The following is a 19,136-nucleotide window of genomic DNA, read 5'->3' on the forward strand; positions in this document are numbered from 1 at the left end:
GCCTTGTTACATTTCGTTCTCTTTGTAAGCAGTTAAATTTTACAGGTAACTAAAAAGACAATTCCACTGATCAAAACATTTGAAATAGACTGCTTTTATTTCTTCATCAAGGTAGTTACACATCTCAAGTTCTATTAAACAAAAAAGTAAATGCAATGAAAAATAGTTAAAATTCTCAAAATAGAGAAACATTGAAGCTGTCCAAGTTCCTATGTCGTTTTTTTTGGGATGAGAAAAAAAGACAATTTTCATTTATGTGATTTTACATTTAAATTTTCTCTTCCCTTTGCCATGAAGTTAAAAGTGACGTCATCTCCAATCAGCAAAAAGGGCGCCCAGTGTTTGATGTCGCGGAACTTGTCCGATTCTCTGAGGCTTTTCATGGCCAGGTTCAGTGACTCGCTTGCAGGTTTACCTTCTGCAAGGTGTTGATAAAAGCATTTCATGAACTGAAGAGTAGCCTCGTCATCAATCGCCCACAGGGATACCACAACAGACCGAGCACCAGCCCCCATAAAAGCGCGCGCAATGCCAACCACACCTTCAGCCTTGATCTCGCCCCGGCCGCTGTGGCAGCAACTAAGCACAACAAGTTTGGCCCGAAGTTGAACACTCGACACATCTCCAATTGTTAAAATGAAATCCTCCTCCGTTGGCACAGTAGATATTCGGTCTGGGTTAGGTGTAAGAGCAATTTCGCCAGTTTTCATACATCCGTGTGCCGCAAAGTGAACTAAGGAAACGGAACCGAGTCTTTTCAACACCTCACGTTTCGTGGCCTGACTACCAGTGATTGGCTTAATATTCAGAATTTTTCCGATCATTTCTACTTCTTCTTTAGCACACTGAAGCTGCTTTAGGACTTTCTTTCCCTTGCCATCAGTAACCTCGGCTACCCACGGATCTCCTACAAGTAACGCACCACTGCTTTTGTGATAATCATCGGGGCAATCGGCAATGAGTCTAAGACTTGTTAAAGATGGAGCGAGTCGAATTATGAACGATTCACACAGGTATTTGGAATTACCATCCTTCAATGCAGCGTAAGGAGCGAGCCAAAGGGGTCCATCGGGAATAATGAGGAGCTCATCCCCTTCAAGCAAGTCAGCCACCGGCTTCATAACGGTATCATACAAAGTGCTTAAGCATTCATCTTGTTGGATGGGAAGTTGAGGGTTATCTTCTTTAGTTTCCTCATCCACTTCTGACTGGTTCTCCCTCAAAGCATCCAAAGATCGATTCTCGCATTTCACATTAAAACGAACACCAAGTTGCCTATAGGCACCGTGCATGAACGACTCAAAGGACTGGCTGGCTCCACTATTCTCTGAAACAAAACTTTTGAGTTTACTTTGTCTTAACTGAAGATGATTTCCTTCGGACACAACCCAAAGATTGATGTCAGTTTGGTCCACTGCCTGAAAGACAGTGTTTAATGGAACGTTTTTTAGAACTTTTAAAAAACGTTTCATCCAAATCGATGAAGATTTAGCAGTGACTTTTAAATCTTCATCACCTGTCTTGTGGTGACCTGTTCCACCACAAAAACTGGATTCCATGAGGTCGGTCAGAGCCTGAGCTCGTCCGTTCTCAGCAACAAATAAGGCTTCATCTACATTACCTTGTTCTGCGAGAACTCTCCACAAACCCGTATACGCCATTTGATACTGATTTCGAATATTAACTTTCCACTCATCTTTAGATTTTAGAAGTACTCTCAAGAAATTGAATACGTTTATGCTAGCTTGGTAATGTTCAACAGCTTTTGGCAGTCCACCTTGCAACTCAAAAACGCATCCTAATGAATAGTAGGCCATTGCCTCCAAGGATTTGTCTCTTACTTCTTTAGCTATTTTAAGATGTAGTTTGTGGTACTCTATGGCTTTTTTGAAATCACCCAGACGGTGATAAGCATTGCCAAGATTGCCATAAGCACCACCCTCCCCATGCTTGTTTCCTACTTCTTTAGCTATTTTAAGATCTAGGTTGTGGTACTCTATGGCTTTTTTGAAATCATCCAGACTAAAATAAGCATTGCCAAGATTGCCATAAGCACCACCCTCCCCATGCTTGTTTCCTACTTCTTTAGCTATTTTAAGATGTAGGTTGTGGTACTCTATGGCTTTTTTGAAATCACCCAGACTGTCATAAGCATTGCCAAGATTGCCATAAGCAACACCCTCCCCATGCTTGTTTCCTACTTCTTTAGCTATTTTAAGATGTAGGTTGTGGTACTCTATGGCTTTTTTGAAATCACCCAGACGGTGATAAGCATTGCCAAGATTGCCATAAGTACTACCCTCCCCATGCTTGTTTCCTACTTCTTTAGCTATTTTAAGATGTAGGTTGTGGTACTCTATGGCTTTTTTGAAATCACCCAGACGGTGATAAGCATTGCCAAGATTGCCATAAGTACTACCCTCCCCATGCTTGTTTCCTACTTCTTTAGCTATTTTAAGATGTAGGTTGTGGTACTCTATGGCTTTTTTGAAATCACCCAGACGGTGATAAGCATTGCCAAGATTGCCATAAGCACCACCCTCCCCATACTTGTCTCCTACTTCTTTAGCTATTTTAAGATGTAGGTTGTGGTACTCTATGGCTTTTTTGAAATCACCCAGACGGCGATAAGCATTGCCAAGATTGCCATAAGCGTTACCCTCCCCATGCTTGTCTCCTACTTCTTTAGCTATTTTAAGATGTAGGTTGTGGTACTCTATGGCTTTTTTTAAATCACTCAGACTGTCATAAGCATTGCCAAGATTGCCATAAGCACCACCCTATGCTTGTTTCCTACTTCTTTAGCTATTTTAAGATGTAGGTTGTGGTACTCTATGGCTTTTTTTAAATCACCCAGACGGCGATAAGCATTGCCAAGATTGCCATAAGCGTTACCCTCCCCATGCTTGTCTCCTACTTCTTTAGCTATTTTAAGATGTAGGTTGTGGTACTCTATGGCTTTTTTGAAATCACCCAGACTGTCATAAGCATTGCCAAGATTGCCATAAGCACCACCCTCCCCATGCTTGTCTCCTACTTCTTTAGCTATTTTAAGATGTAGGTTGTGGTACTCTATGGCTTTTTTTAAATCACCCAGACGGCGATAAGCATTGCCAAGATTGCCATAAGCGTTACCCTCCCCATGCTTGTCTCCTACTTCTTTAGCTATTTTAAGATGTAGGTTGTGAAACTCTATGGCTTTTTTGAAATCACTCAGACTGTCATAAGCATTGCCAAGATTGCCATAAGCACCACCCTCCCCATGCTTGTTTCTTACTTCTTTAGCTATTTTAAGATGTAGGTTGTGGTACTCTATGGCTTTTTTGAAATCACCCAGACGGCGATAAGCATTGCCAAGATTGCCATAAGCGTTACCCTCCCCATGCTTGTCTCCTACTTCTTTAGCTATTCTAAGATGTAGGTTGTGGTACTCTATGGCTTTTTTTAAATCACCCAGACGGTGATAAGCATTGCCAAGATTGCCATAAGCACCACCCTCCCCATGCTTGTCTCCTACTTCTTTAGCTATTTTAAGATCTAAGTTGTGGTACTCTATAGCTTTTTCGAAATCACCCAGACTGTCATAAGCATTGCCAAGATTGCCATAAGCACCACCCTCCCCATGCTTGTTTCCTACTTCTTTAGCTATTTTAAGATCTAGGTTGTGGTACTCTATGGCTTTTTTGAAATCACCCAGACTGTCATAAGCATTGCCAAGATTGCCATAAGCGTTACCCTCCCCATGCTTGTCTCCTACTTCTTTAGCTATTTTAAGATGTAGGTTGTGGTACTCTGTGGCTTTTTTGAAATCACCCAGACGGTGATAAGCATTGCCAAGATTGCCATAAGCGTTACCCTCCCCATGCTTGTCTCCTACTTCTTTAGCTTTTTTAAGATATAGGTTGAGGTACTCTATGGCTTCTTCTCCCCGATTATAGAGACCTATGACTTTGTTGACATCACCTGAACTTGCACTACCGTGGTCATGACTAATAGGATCTTTTTCCTCCATGGACTTATCTCCCACTTCACTGACAGACTGAATTCTTAATGACAACAAGATCCTATTGTTTTTTTCAATCTTTTTTTTGTTAAGGGTTAAAAATGTGGAAAAAACAAAAAAATATTATTTTTCTGATCATATTGATTTATGATAGTGCATTTTAACATTTTCGTGCTTGGTTCCCATGCCTTTGAACAGGAGTGTGGCTGAGGGTGACCTTGTGATGATAAAAACATTGCTGCTATTTAAAGCAAACTACTTTGTTATTATCGTTTCTAGATACTGGTCTCTATCACAACAAGGTCATCTTCAGCTTTACTCCGAATCAAAGGCTTGGCAACTAAGTACACAACTATAAAATGGCCCATTAGGAGGGCTTGCATGAAAGGTAGATGATTTATCAACATTCAGTCTTAAAGTCAGTTATGAAGTAACTCTACACTTCAAAAAATGTTTTTTCTGTGTGCAGCCTAAAAATTTAACGCGAAATATCTAAATTTAATCCCTAGTTTCCAAAAACTGAGCAGCACTTGCTCAATTTTTAAATTAATATAGCTTTAACATCAGACGAATGTTTTACAGCAGTGGAAGAAATGAGTCTACAACACCACTACGTGTCTAAAATTTTTATTGTCCATAGGAAAGTAGGACGAAAGTTTCCGAGTCTCTAAGTAGTGGAAAAAGGTCGAAGGCAAGAAAATCTGCATAAGATATCTAAACATTACCGAGCTTTTTGTTCTGGCTTGTTTTAGAGAGATCATCTACCCACGTACCATGTATAAACTGGATGAATATTAGTCTTTTAACCCTTTAACTCCCATGAGTGACCAAGAGAGAATTTCTCCTTACAATAGCAATACAATATCAATCAGATGAGTGTTGAGAGTAAAAAAAATATCAATTTGGGGATAATTAGTTGATCCAATGCTGAACTCTTTGAACTAACATTACAAAAATCGTACGCTTAACAGTAAGGATAATTACAAACTTGGTCTGTGAATTAAGGGGTTATCTAAGCTAATGTAGCAGTTATTGGCATGGATAGTATAACTAAGTCAAATTGGCTAAAAGGAGTAATATCTTTAATAAGTCATGAGGTGATAACTTTTCCTACGTTTCTTAATAACACACACTTAAAGTATGTGAGCTGACAAGTTCCCATCATAATTAATACCCTTCTTTGTATTTTCTCCCTTGAAACATCAAATTATGGAAACTATTTCCATTATACCCACGGTTAAAAATGAAAGATTCCTTCAAAGGATACAGCTAGTCCCTTATTACACCAAGTGATTGCTTCTTCAAATCTCTTCAATTCAACACAAGCAGTGGCTCCTGTAGGCAACAACACAAAGAAGCATACTATTACTGTAGCTCAATTCTGAGAAAAGAACCTGAAACCATTGAAATCATTACAGAGCAGAAGAAAAAAAAGACAAAACAAAACCACCCCCCCGGTTTTTATTGGTTTTCACCAAGGAAATCGCTTCAAATAGGTAAAATGTATGAAGCTCTCACTGCAATGGTATTTAACCGATTACTCTGAGGGTTTGCACACATATTTTTACATCCTCAGTTAATAGGCGCCGCGAGTATCAGTCAGTTTGATTCACGGCTTGTCAATCAACAGAGGCAAATATACGACTGTGTTTCCAGACTTTTCGATTCATCCAAATATTTGACAACTTTGAGGTCAAATATCTCCCGTTGCCAGAAAGCTACAACACTAATCTTAATTACCCTTTACAACCCATCATTTCATCTCTGAAAATCAGCAAAAAAATCTTTGGGCACTACCGTATTGTCTTGGATGTCTTTTAAAATCTGCGACTGTGACAAGTTTCTCTCAACTACACCTATCACGCAATTCTTGCTCTAGGCGGTCACTTGACAAAATAAACCTACATTTTTTAGCTCTTTATACAAGATGCTTGATCAAGAAAGGTGAAAAATGTGAAAAACTTTCGAGATTTTTTGTAGGAATGGAAAATTTTACGTTTAGAGAGATGCATGTAGACAAAAAATCAATGGGAAAATCATAGCGTTTCTTTCTTCAGTCGTTTATTACTTTGAAGATTTGCTAAAATCAGGACATAGGGCTCTTGTACAGAACAAAACATTCATTAGCTTATACTTTGATCGTCTATTATTATCATCACACAGTTTACAATAAAGAAACTGTAACAGGAGAGGAGATTTTAAAGTCACATGTCGCCTGCTTGTTGACGTACAAGTTCCCGAGTGTAACAACTTCGGCTTTTCCATACCGCGAATGACGGGAAACTCTGTCCCCCTTATTTGGTAGGAATCAGTACCAGTAGCCCCATAAATTCATTAACTACGTCATGTTTCCAGAAAATAAGACTGGAAAATGTTTTTTTCACTTTCCTTCATCAAGAAATCCACGTAGAGTATTGTAGTTGTAGTATTTGTAGGGTTACTGCGTGACCTTTCATGAGAAGTAAAAATTGTTCATCTTTTTTTTCCAAGAAGACACTTCTAGAAACTTCTTAAACCTTCTGTTATCTTATTTTCCTGTTTTTTGACTTCAAATATCATTTGCATTTGCTATTATTTTCGCTGATTGTCATGGCCTTTCCTGCGTGCACGTGCGAGCTAGTCCATATACAGGACTCTTTCGAGTTTCTCTGGGTGGTGTCGGGCTTAGGTGTGTAGGCCTGGCTCAAAAGATATCTGCACGCTGCAACGCGGGTTCCTATGTCTTCTCCTTTTTCTTCATTTGGATTATCATTCTCTTGCTTGCATCACACATTTATGTTTTTTTATTCCCTCAGCGCGTTCCCTCAGATTTGGAAGTAGGCCATGAAAAGTCAATATTGACCAGAACTGAAATCCTTTTCTATCACTATTTGTTTCGGAGAACCCCCGTCATTTGTGACTTTATTTCACAAGAAAATGTGTTTTTATTTGCTATTTATTTCCATTAGCAAATGAAACTAGGTCCTGATAAGTTTTTTTGTCTCGTGACTCCCAAAAACTGTGTTTGCGACAACATCAATTGAGAAATCAAAGGCAATTACGCCTGAGAAATTCGCTTGTAGCCTTCTACCCGCAGAAGGCAACTCCATATAATGAAACGTTCTAAGACCTTTGTAAACTAGAGACATTGGGTGATGTTGAGGAGTGAAATATTTACACTATTAAAATCTGTGACCCTCAAACGGATCACGTACTCGAACATGTAACGTCCGGAAAATGTCACGCATGTATAACACCGTAGGCGCACCAGGCCAATTCTATCCATTGGCTTCAATAGCAAAGAGACAACTTATTTACTATTTGTATATCAACAAGATTATTTACCCTACTTGAAAAAATCCTTGATGAAGTCTACTATTGTCAGATGAAACGCGTGGGAGATAAATACAAGTTTTTACTTTCTCAGTTCGTGCAGTGATGCTCACTAGTTTTTTCCGTCAAAAACGCTTTTAATGTGAAGTCACGTCGACCTCGACAGAAAAACTAAGCTCACCCTGTCATAATCAATGGTTTGATACCGTAAGTACCAATTTAGGTACATTATTGGGCTTTGATCACAATGATGAGAAAAATGTGCGTTTCCTCACGCTCGCCACGTTTATTCTTTGGAAAATTATTTTACTAGAGGGCGATGTCGCTTAGCTTGGCGCGTCTTGACTCTGGCCGACGAAAACTATCGAGGTGAACTCCATGAAATTCTAGTCAAATGTTTTAAAAACTTTGTCTACCCTCGATTTGCACGCAGAAAAAAAGGCAAATCCCGAACGGTATTTCAAAACACTTTATTCATTAGTCAATTTATGAACTGTTTCATAGCAGCCCGAGGAAAAAAATTGAAACAACCGGGGTATCGGTCAAATGAATTCCAATTTTTTCAACAAGGAGTTGGTAAGTTCATTTTTCCTAGTAAATTTAAGTGGGGGTCATTTTTTTGTGACAGCCGATCAAAGATAGACATCTCTGAAACGTCTCTGAAACTCTTTTTAAAAAGAGTTTACACTTCCGGTAATATTTTGCTCCTTCTCGTAACAGCGCAACAGACATTGTTAACCCTATGTAGTGTAGGCGTATCAGTTGTATTACGTCTTCATAATGATGTCATATAAGAAATCGAGTGTCTAAAAAGCCCTCAATTTAATCTAACACTCGAATTGATAAAGTCAAGATGGTGCAGTTGTCTTGTTCATTTGGAACTAACTGTAGAACCAAATGTTATTTTTGTCGCGCTGGCCAGGGACGGATACAGCTCACACCTCTAAATTCGTGGGCATACAGCTTAAAAAAACATTTGAGAGACGTCGATGTATCCCAAACATGCGTTTCGTCCGAGATGGAGCTTATTCTAGCGCGTATTGGCTTATTTGGAGATTACGAAGGCCGCGATTTCACGATGTACCTCAAATATCGTGCACAACTTGGTGTGAGATTCTGACCTTCCGGTTCGTAAATGCCAGTATCCTCCTCATAAAAATCGGAGACATAAAGTGAGAGAGAGATGAATCTGCAGATGGCAGAAGAAATCAAAGCTGGTGGCGAGTCTTCCTGGTGGCGGCAAGGTGACTGTAAACCCAAATAGGACGCGTACTGTAGCTGCTATCTTAGAGTCGGTAATGAATAAGGAAGAAGGGCAAGAAGAGCGCTTATCTGAACATTAGTTTTCCTAACTGGTGATTTGTGACTGAGATGAACTTTATATCATATGATTGCCAGGGATACGCAGGTACTGTAGAGGCGCTCACATAAATAGAGGTGGGCGATCCTCCCACTGACTTAAGAACTGCGACAAGTTTATAGCACAGACCAACTGGCACGGTTTGAAGCACCTCAGGGTCTCACTAGGCTCGTCACATTAGAAACCTTCAGCAAACTAATCGTAGAAGCGGGTGGTTATCAGCAACGTGCACAGATTTCTGAACGCGGGTCATCACGAGAACTATACCCAATCCGTCATAGACGGAACAAGAAAGCGAGATATTCTTGCTAAAAGAAGGATGTATCAAGACGTTTCAGTCATTGGCTGCCATCCAAATGCACCCTGACAAAGACAAACACAGTGAGGCCGACAAAAAAATTCCGCCTAGGATAAGATCACGAGGAAATGGACTAAGACCGGCTTGCCATTCTATAGGGGATGGCTACGTTCAAGGTCGGACCTCAGGTAAAATTCTGACGAACAATCCCTAACAAGCCAAGTGGACTTTGGATGGGCTCTTTGGAAAACACAAAAAACAGCCACCTTTTCTCAGAAAGCAGAGAATTATCTCCTAGACGTGTGCTGAACAAGGGAGGAAACTAGTAAGGCAACCGCCTCTAATGTGACTTCCCAAATATCGAGTTTAAGAGACGACACCGGCCAGAAATGTTGTCTAAGACTTACCGGTTGATACAGCAGCAAATCGCTCGATACTTCAGACGGTTATCTGCCGTAACAAAAATTGGTTTATTGATGAGGTCCCCCTCTGTAAATATGAATGAGGACGGAGAGGCCGATGCCAATGATCTAGCTACAGAATTCGAAACTGACCGAACAAGGCAGAAGATAAGGAGAGACCTTGCAAAATTTAGACGAAGACTGCAGGAGAGGGTACAGCTGCTATTAAGCTAAAAAAAAAAAAGAACATTTGCATCTCACTTTTCTTTCATATTTATTGTCTTTGCTCACGAAAACAACTGGCTATGTCTTGGGATTTCATCAAGGGAAATTTGCAGGAAGGCTACTCGTCAAATTACTGCTGTCACTCAATTAAACGCCGGCAACACTCGATCTAGAGAGATGTAGATTTATATGTAGTAATAGAATGCTTGAAAAAATATGCAGATATTTTACGATCGAAGCAGGTAAATAATCATAGAGATCTGCAGATTATTCTGAAATTGTTATCTAGCAGACAGCATGAACAACGCGCTTGAATAATTCCTACGGAGAGTCTTCGGGTCACACAACAGATGTTAGCATAGCGGAGTTCTGCATGTAAATGTTCGATGGCGGTAAGTGACAACGTCAACACTATTTTAATTTTATTTTCGGGATAGAAGCACAGTTTTTAGTCCGATAGAAAAATTTATATTTGCTCTCGAGCGAGAGCGCAGAATTTCTCGTCTGTGAAAGCCGAAGTTGTAGCACACTGGAACATGTAGTAATATCAGCCAACACGCAGCATGTGACTTTAAAATCTCCTAAAATGAGCAATGATGATGATAAACAATCAAATAGATCCTTCCACGGTTTATAGCGGCCATATTGTTTGGGGGTCAAACAAAACCTCGTTGCTAGGCAACGAGCGATAGATTCTTTTGTAATTATTAGACGTGCTTCGGTACCTTCGCTCAATATCTTAACTTTATTGAAGGAAAATTGCTTATTTTCGTCTCCAAATCTAGCGGGAACAAAGATAAGGCGTTACTGAAAGTAAGTGCCGAATTTCTTGGCGAAATACCGTTTTATCTCTGCGTTTTATGGGCAGATTGATATGTTGTTCGAAGTTGACTTCGCGGCCGCTATGATGCGAAAATCGCATTTTAAAAAGCACCTCTTTCGGTTGAGAAATTAGAATATATTTTTTAGCCATCGATATTGTGTAGCTTTAAATTTTAGGCTTTACGGTGGTAGCATTACAACGTACTTAAAATTTTGGTTTTGGTTTTTGTACTTTAGGTGTTTTCAAGCTCAATAGTTGTTTTTATTTCGAACCATGGCTACGCGTGTTCCGAAAGAGCCCTCTAGTGTAAATCCAGAAGATCTTTACGAAAATTTCCTCCAGAAAAGCTTGGGTGAACTAAAAGATTACTTAAGTTTAAGGGGGTTAAGTGTAACTGGTAAAAAAGAGAGCTTGTCGCCAGAGCCTTTTCTGCTTGTGAACGTAATGTTCGGGTTGTGGTATCCGACGAGGAGTTGAGGTCGAGACTCACAGTCGAGTACCAACAACGAATTAAGAGTCTTCCTAGAGACCCCAGGCATATTGCAGAGGATGAATGGAGAAACGATATGACAACATGGCCAGCTTTAGACCTTGGGAAAGTGTTCTCTTTTATTTTGTCAAAGAAAGAATTTGACTCGGATTATGTAGGGAAGTACAAGCTTTGTAAAGCTTATTCCTACTTTGTCAGTGGATTCGACACTCTCTCTTGACTTTCCTATTGAGAAATCTTTTCTTCCCTTCTGAACCTGTCGAGACCATGCTTCAATCAACGATTGCTTGGGCTTGTGGAACGATAACTTCTCTACATGCGAGTGGATGACCCATTTTTTCGGATATCTTCTGTCGTTGTTACAGCCGCCGACACAACACTTATCTCCAAAACCCATTTAGCCAAGGGTTTCTCTTTGCCGAGTTAATTGTTTTTCAATAGTATGTTAGCCTGTCTGGACGAAAAAGTTTTAAGGGCACGTAAACATATTTATTTCAATTTTTCCTCTGCCCAATTAAGTTGCAAAAAGTCTTTAGAAAAAGCAGTACTGTGACCTTCTGGCATTATGTCAGCCGCGAGGTCACGTTCTAAGAAAACGATCCCAGTGTTCCCATAAAACGCAGAGAATAAAAGGTTTTTCGCCTAGAGAAAAAAGGTCACTCACCTTTATCAATGTCTTATCTTTTTTAGCGATGGATATTGATTCTTGTTCCTGAACAAAGCGAAAATTTAACGAGGGTAGCGATGCGCGTCTTATTATCATAAGAGATTCTAGGACTCGTTGCCTAGCAACGAGGTTTTGTTTGACCCCCAACCAATATGGCCGCTAAAACCGTGGAAGGATCTATTATAGACTAATGAATGTTTTGTGCCGTACAAAATTTTCCCATTGATTTTCCGTCTGTCTACATGTATCTCGAAAGTTTTTCTCGAAAGTTTTTCACATTTTTCACATTTCTTGATCAATCATCTTGTATAAAGAGCTAAAAAATATAGGTTTATTTTGTCAAGTGACCGCCTAGAGCAAGAATTGCGTGACAGGTGTAGTTGAGAGAAACTTGTCACAGTCGCAGAATTTAAAAGGTATCCAAGACAAAAATACGGTAGTGCCCAAAGATTTTTTTGATGATTTTCAGAGATGAAATGATGGGTTATAAAGTGTAATTAAGATTAGTGTTGTAGCTTTCCGGCAACGGGAGATATTTGACCTCAAAGTTGTCAAATATTTGGATGAATCGAAAAGTCTAAAAACACAGTCGCATATTTGCCTCTGTTGATTGACAAGCCGTCAATCAAACTGACGGATACTCGCAGCAGACATTAACTAAGGATGTAAAAATAAGTGTGCAAGTCCTCAAAGTAATCAGTTAAATACCATCACAGTGAGCGCTTTATACATTTTACCTATTTGAAGCGATTTCCTTGGTGAAAACCTAGAAAAACCGGGGGGGCGGTCTATCTCCCCCTGGAAAAAAAAACCAAAACAGAAACCAGTTTGTCTTTTTGAGTTTTGGGTAGACCCTTTAAATTGGCAAAGTTTCATTGAAATCGGTGAGATGGCATGTAACAGGACTGCCCGGTGCTCTCATGGACACGCTCTTAACATATCTGACACCTGTGACTCATTGAACTTAAGGAACTAAAATATTCATGCTGAAATTTTGCTTTACATTCCGCATTGAGTTCTTCATCCCGTTCAAAATAATATTCTCATCATAATTAATGGAAGTAATGGCGTAGCAGTCAAGAGCTGGATTCAAATGTACATCAGGGTGGTCTCGACCTATTAATTAAAGTCAATTGAGACAAGATTGAACTCCATTTAACCTCATTTAACCTTAGAGTGTTGAGTTCCTTTTTTATTATTATTATTATTATTATAGTACAGCTAACATATCTAACCTCTCACAATTGCCTCAAGGAAAGTCGGATTTAACTCAATGGCTGCTTCTGCATCCCTTAGTGAATCCTGGTGATTTCCTGTTATTGAAATAAATATCTCTGATTAGCCATACATGTTGCAAACCAACTACCATTACTATAATTTTGGGAAAAACTAATGATGCTCATTGATATCTGGGGTAAGAGGTTACTTCTTTGTATATTTGAGAGGCCAAGATAAGATGTAAGTTTTTCCAGGCATGCATTCAAAATTATCACATTTTTCAGAAAACTACTACTGACAACTCAATAGCTTCAAAATAGAAAAAAAATGCATATTAAAGCTCTCATCATCTTACCAAGTTTAGAATGTGCAAGAGCCCTGTTGTTGTGCAGTTTGGCCTTCAGTTCTTTCTCATTGCAGTTCATTTTAATTCCTTTGGTGTAAAAATGAATAGCATTAATGAAATCTCCTTTCTTGAAGGCCTCATTACCCTCATTCCTATAAACATCAGCTGCGGCTGCAAAGAAAAAATAAAAAATAATTTTTGTCAAAGTCTGTGGTTGTAGTTAATAATTACCTGTGGTTGTAGTTAATTAGTGCATAGGCAGAGCTGCCAAGATCTGGAGATTTAAAATCTGCAGATTTTTCCTTTAGTGTCAGCTGCCACTTTTGCACCTGCCTGACTTGACCCATCCCCTGAAAAGCTGGGAGGATGTGTGCAGTCCCCCCCTCCCCCCTTCAACAGTTATTATATAACTAACAGTTATTATATAAATCATAAGAATAATGATAAAGAAGATGAGATTAATATTTATAATGATGTTAATAATTTGGGTGACAACAGTGGTAATAACAATGATGAGAATTAGGCATCACTCAATTAGAAGCAAACCCTTATGCATTTAAACTTTTGGACATAGGTTTCCTAAAATTCCTATTCCACAGGCAAAATTAATAATGTGTTTAAATGCCCCACACAATTTTTAGGCAAAAAGAAAAATAATTAGCAGACTGACTTTCAACTAATTGACCAAGCCTTAAAACCTAGACCTTGTAGACGTTTTTCTTTTGAACCATTTGTTAGTGAAAGTTCACTATCTACCTTAACTCTTTAAACCCTAAGAGTGACCAGCATCTCACTTCTCTTTACAGTAATACTGCTGAATCATTCACTAAGCTCATGAGAATAAAGGAAATGATCACCAACCTAAGAAGCATTGATCTTCAAATGAATTCTCTTTTTCAGTACCACAAGAAACATACAAAGAATAGTATGGAGAATATGGATACTGATGTTAGGGTGTCAAGGGTTAAACACCTCCATATTCAATGATATAACACTTGCACTCTACTGGAAATTGGTTGCTTAGGGGGAAGTTGAAACTTTCAATTTAATGTTGCATAATTAATATAATGGAAAGATGGTGATGATGATTATGGTACTTATGATGCAAACTTACGAAATGAATGTTATATGATGATCAAATAAAGTCTTTACTTAGTATAACTTTGTGTACTTGCTTTGAACTTTGAGAAAAGAAAATAACAGATATGTCATAGATCCTCTCAGTCAATGAACAACATATTGTAATCATAGAAGAGAGTCATGACTGGCCAAATATCCTTTAGAGTGGTCATGCAGTGTATTAATATCATTCTCCACATCTGCTTACATTCTTGAAACTGGTGGAATAGAAAATGTTTTAACAGTGACTGAAGCCAAAGTTGAACCTAGCTCACCTCGTAAAGTGTCCTCATCAAAATCTGGAGCATTTTCTTTGTCAGGTAAGTCTTCATTTTCAGAGGGAACCTTAATTGGACTTCTTTCTTTAGCCATAGCAACTGTAAGGGGATGCTTCTTTCAAAAAGTTGCTGTTTTAAGTCATCCTGGCCTGAAAAAAAGATGGTTGCAAATGGTATAAAATGAGCTCAACATATTACCCAATTGTAATCTAAAACATTTTTTCCCTCCAGAGAATGGGAGGGATACATAGACACAAAATCACAAGCAATTAATATTAGTAGCATATTTAAAGCAGTAAAAGAACAAAAGATACATATACTGAAGATAACAAGCATTAATATTTAAATAAACTGTTGTAATTCACTTCTCATTACAATAAATTTCAAGATTTACCAAAGACATTCCTATACAATTGACTGAAATAAATTGGGCAAAAATCAACATCTGTGTTTCTAGTTTATATAATTTGTAACAGTAACAATTTAAATCATTTAAACTAAGAGGTGGTAGGTAGTTAGGTCACATCTGGATTTGAAATGTGGCCCATCCAGGGCCTGAGCTTTACTTAAACCTGGTTTCCTTACATGAAGCAACTGGGAGTATTACTACCTAACCCTGGACAGGATGCATTAGTCCATTCCACCTTTATCCCCTCCCCTTTCACCCCCCTTGCATTTTATCAGGTTTCCCTAACTAATTTTTGCTACCCATTTATACTCCTGGGTGGAGACAGACACTGTAAGAGTAAAGTGTTTTGCACAAGAACACAACACATTGACTGGAACCCAGACCTCTTAATCCTGAGTCCAGCACAGGCCAGGTTACAAATGCAGACCTCCTGACCCTGATTCCACCTCACTAATCATAAGAACACCATTTCTCCGCAAGAGGGGAGAGTTTATGCTGAATCCTTTCTCATAAGGAACAAATTAATTACAACACCCAAGAAAAATTCTCTTATCTGATTTTTAAATAGGGATTACTGGTCAAAACTTATAAAAGATATATTTCTTTAATTCAATTTCCTACAGCTGAGCTGACACCCATATGTGTAAAGGTGATTGTTGGTTCAACTGTTACACTTATTGCTGGAAAAACAGTGAAATATATACATTTATGCATGCTGAAATGGATTTCAATTTGGTACAGGTGCTAACATTTGTGGTTTACCAGTATATGTATATTTAACTAATTGTTTTTTCAATCATTCTATATTTACATTGTTTTGATGTGAAGTTTTTATATGAAATAATTCATATTTGTACTGCGGTTGTAGATGAAAGTGAAATGTGATCATCGCAGTAATCCTGAGTCCAGCACAGGCCAGGTTACAAATGCAGACCTCCTGACCCTGATTCCACCTCACTAATCATAAGAACACCATTTCTCCGCGATGATCACATTTCACTTTCATCTACAACCGCAGTACAAATATGAATTATTTCATATAAAAACTTCACATCATTTCACTGCACGGGAAGATATGAACTCAATAAATTGACCTCGCTCCCAATGTGTGGCTTCATAGCTCAGTTGGTAGAGCATCGCACCGGTATCGCGGAGGTCACGGGTTCGAATCCCGTTGAAGCCCTGATTTTTTTCAGGCTTCTTCTCTCCAATTGCTTAAATTGGAAAATTCACTGCGATGATCACATTTCACTTTCATCTACAACCGCAGTACAAATATGAATTATTTCATATAAAAACTTCACATCATTTCACTGCACGGGAAGATATGAACTCAATAAATTGACCTCGCTCCCAATGTGTGGCTTCATAGCTCAGTTGGTAGAGCATCGCACCGGTATCGCGGAGGTCACGGGTTCGAATCCCGTTGAAGCCCTGATTTTTTTCAGGCTTCTTCTCTCCAATTGCTTAAATTGGAAAATTCACTGCGATGATCACATTTCACTTTCATCTACAACCGCAGTACAAATATGAATTATTTCATATAAAAACTTCACATCATTTCACTGCACGGGAAGATATGAACTCAATAAATTGACCTCGCTCCCAATGTGTGGCTTCATAGCTCAGTTGGTAGAGCATCGCACCGGTATCGCGGAGGTCACGGGTTCGAATCCCGTTGAAGCCCTGATTTTTTTCAGGCTTCTTCTCTCCAATTGCTTAAATTGGAAAATTTACTGCGATGATCACATTTCACTTTCATCTACAACCGCAGTACAAATATGAATTATTTCATATAAAAACTTCACATCATTTCACTGCACGGGAAGATATGAACTCAATAAATTGACCTCGCTCCCAATGTGTGGCTTCATAGCTCAGTTGGTAGAGCATCGCACCGGTATCGCGGAGGTCACGGGTTCGAATCCCGTTGAAGCCCTGATTTTTTTCAGGCTTCTTCTCTCCAATTGCTTAAATTGGAAAATTTACTGCGATGATCACATTTCACTTTCATTGTTTTGATGCTAACTTTAATTCTCCTAGTAATCAAGAGTGGTTGTTTTTTAAATAACAAATAATCCTTGCTGGCTGTCTTCAAGTACAAAAACTTTCAATAAACTTAGAGTAACAAGGAAGTCAATTGTGCTGGAATTCAAAATAGCCTGTAAGTGTAAAATCAACCAATTGCCAGGGCTTTACAGAGGAATATTGGCCCAAGGTTGTACCACTATAGCAATGAAATGGTGCCAATATTCCCTAGTACCCCTTAAGAAAGCAAGGTAATTGTAATGCACCAGTGTCACTTGGACTAAACTAGTTTACTTTAAATTAACATGTTTTATGATTGTCTGTAAGGTGTGATGATGGTCTTTGTGGAAAAATCCTGACCAAGTAAGAACCAATCAGAACTTTACATTTACCCCATGACTATCTTGCCATGTAATAACATAAATTATCACCAAACACACACTTGGATGCATGCAGCCTCATGCAGAACTAAACCAGTTTTGATTAAAAAAAATTGATCGGAAACATTCAGTTGATGTGATTATTGATTGATCATATATTAATTAGCAGATGATAAAAGGTAAAACTTTACTCAGATACCAATCAATCATTACCAGTTGATGAGATGGATTCATAAAACTCGAATGCAGTTAATTGAAAGGAAGCTTGCAGTAAATCACTGGCTGACTTTTGAAGAAAAACCAACTTGTCTTAATATTTAACAAGGAAATCAGTATAACATTACAGTTTGGAAGGACAATCTAAGCAGTCTATCGAAAAGAAAAAATTACTTTCAAACTATAAAATGATAAACATAAGCGCATGAAATACGCTGAAAATGTTTATCGCTTTTTGATCAAATGCATCATATATACGGGAGCAAATTAAGTTAATACAAACACGAGCCCGACAAGAAAGCTAGCGCCAAACACGATTGTGTGCATGCTCCACATGACACGCAAACGAAACTGAAAGTGTTTCGATCAACAGCGCTTGCACTGAATCAAATCGATATTATTTGCATATTCCTTTAACTCTCCCGAGTCACTTATTTTGTCCAAGGTAAATGCCAGGTATTGCCTGCGAATTTTTGTGAATTCGATAGCTGTAACTTGTTCAAACAAGCTCAAATTAATAAGTTTATAAGCAACACGAAGCGGCAATACAATTAATACACGCTAGAATAAAGTAAAAGTTAGCAATCCTCGTCACCTAACGTCTTTCATTGTCGGAAATTAGAGAAATTTCGGACAGATGAGAAACATTTGAAGGAGGAAATTTTAACGAAAAGAATTCGAAACAAAAGTATTTACCTTCAATTAAAAAAAAAAATCTGATACAACCATGCGTTCTTACCTCTGTCGCGGAAATAGAAGGCACATTTGACTGTTTTCCGACCTTGCTTCCTCAATCCGTCATGAAAATGTTTCAAAGAAAGTCACTAAGACTGAGAAAGTACTAAGAAAGACACGAAAGCTATGTCATGGAACGGAGAATCGCAACAGCGCGTTGTGAGAATGAAACAGGGTTTCCTTGGCCCATAAGTCTGTGCAAGCTAGAAGCCGAAAATTCTTCAACTCAAATTGAAACAGGAGCCCACTTAAGAGCGGCTGTCATCGCCAAAAATACAAAAATAGAATTGGTGTGTAATAACCAATGGGGTCTAATTATCTTTTGGAGAACGATTTATCTTATCCTAAGAGATTTATTTAAAATACAAATGGACAAGTCGCTTTTGGTGAAATGAAATATTCAAACAAAAAATGTTTTCTACAATTTAGGAGCTGTGTAGCCACCCTAGTTGAACTGATTCAATAAAAACATCAGTGGCCAAGTATTTACTGAAATGGTTCAGTGTCGAAATGAAAAACGGTACAGCTAACTGTACTTTGGTTCAGTAACTTGACACAAACGGTTCAGAGAAGTGTGAAATGGCTTAAGTCATCGGCAAATGATTAATCGTAAGCCGCAATGGTTTAGCATCGCATCAATCTACTCTCCGTAAAGTGAAATAGTTTAGCGTGACCCCAAATGGTTTAGCGTGACGACAAATGGTTTAGTACAACCGGAATGACTTAGTGTTACAGCAGTTGGTTTACGCCGTAACCGCCAAAAATACAAAAGGCAAATGGACAAGTCAAGCTTGAAATGGAACAGCATAAGAATCTAAAAGGCGCCTC

The 19,136-nt window shown here is 38.6% G+C and overlaps 2 protein-coding genes and 2 long non-coding RNA genes across 4 annotated transcripts in view; 2 read left to right on the forward strand and 2 right to left on the reverse strand.

The window, feature by feature from the left end:
- LOC149034685 (uncharacterized) overlaps positions 1-19,136 on the forward strand; it is a 340,415-nt gene that overhangs the window by 288,502 nt on the left and 32,777 nt on the right. The window lies entirely within an intron of this gene.
- LOC149034706 (uncharacterized) lies at positions 81-18,531 on the reverse strand. The gene is made up of 7 exons (XM_089194474.1): positions 18,313-18,531; positions 14,538-14,689; positions 13,153-13,314; positions 12,815-12,892; positions 5,271-5,338; positions 2,938-4,081; positions 81-2,701 (listed from the first exon to the last, which is right to left on the reverse strand). The coding sequence occupies exons 2-7, from the start codon at positions 14,632-14,634 to the stop codon at positions 249-251; spliced, it is 4,002 nt and encodes a 1,333-aa protein (XP_089050600.1). The 5' UTR covers positions 14,635-14,689; positions 18,313-18,531; the 3' UTR covers positions 81-248.
- On the forward strand, positions 9,801-11,579 carry LOC149034707 (uncharacterized). The gene is made up of 2 exons (XR_016183117.1): positions 9,801-10,412; positions 10,659-11,579. It is a non-coding gene; the product is annotated as an uncharacterized LOC149034707 (long non-coding RNA).
- On the reverse strand, positions 11,017-12,028 carry LOC149034708 (uncharacterized). Its single transcript, XR_016183112.1, has 2 exons — positions 11,577-12,028; positions 11,017-11,366 (listed from the first exon to the last, which is right to left on the reverse strand). It is a non-coding gene; the product is annotated as an uncharacterized LOC149034708 (long non-coding RNA).

Source organism: Pocillopora damicornis, chromosome 14 (assembly GCF_964200805.1).
Source record: "Pocillopora damicornis chromosome 14, jaPocDami1.2, whole genome shotgun sequence".
NCBI lineage: Eukaryota > Metazoa > Cnidaria > Anthozoa > Scleractinia > Pocilloporidae > Pocillopora > Pocillopora damicornis.

Excerpts from the sequence above, each read along its gene's own strand:
- LOC149034706 (XM_089194474.1), bottom strand. The coding sequence starts at position 14,634 with ATGGCTAAAGAAAGAAGTCCAATTAAGGTTCCCTCTGAAAATGAAGAC. Across the intron at positions 13,315-14,537 it reads TGATGAGGACACTTTACGAG|CCGCAGCTGATGTTTATAGG; the intron begins GTGAGCTAGGTT and ends TTTTCTTTGCAG. Across the intron at positions 5,339-12,814 it reads CCTTGAGGCAATTGTGAGAG|GAGCCACTGCTTGTGTTGAA; the intron begins GTTAGATATGTT and ends TGTTGCCTACAG.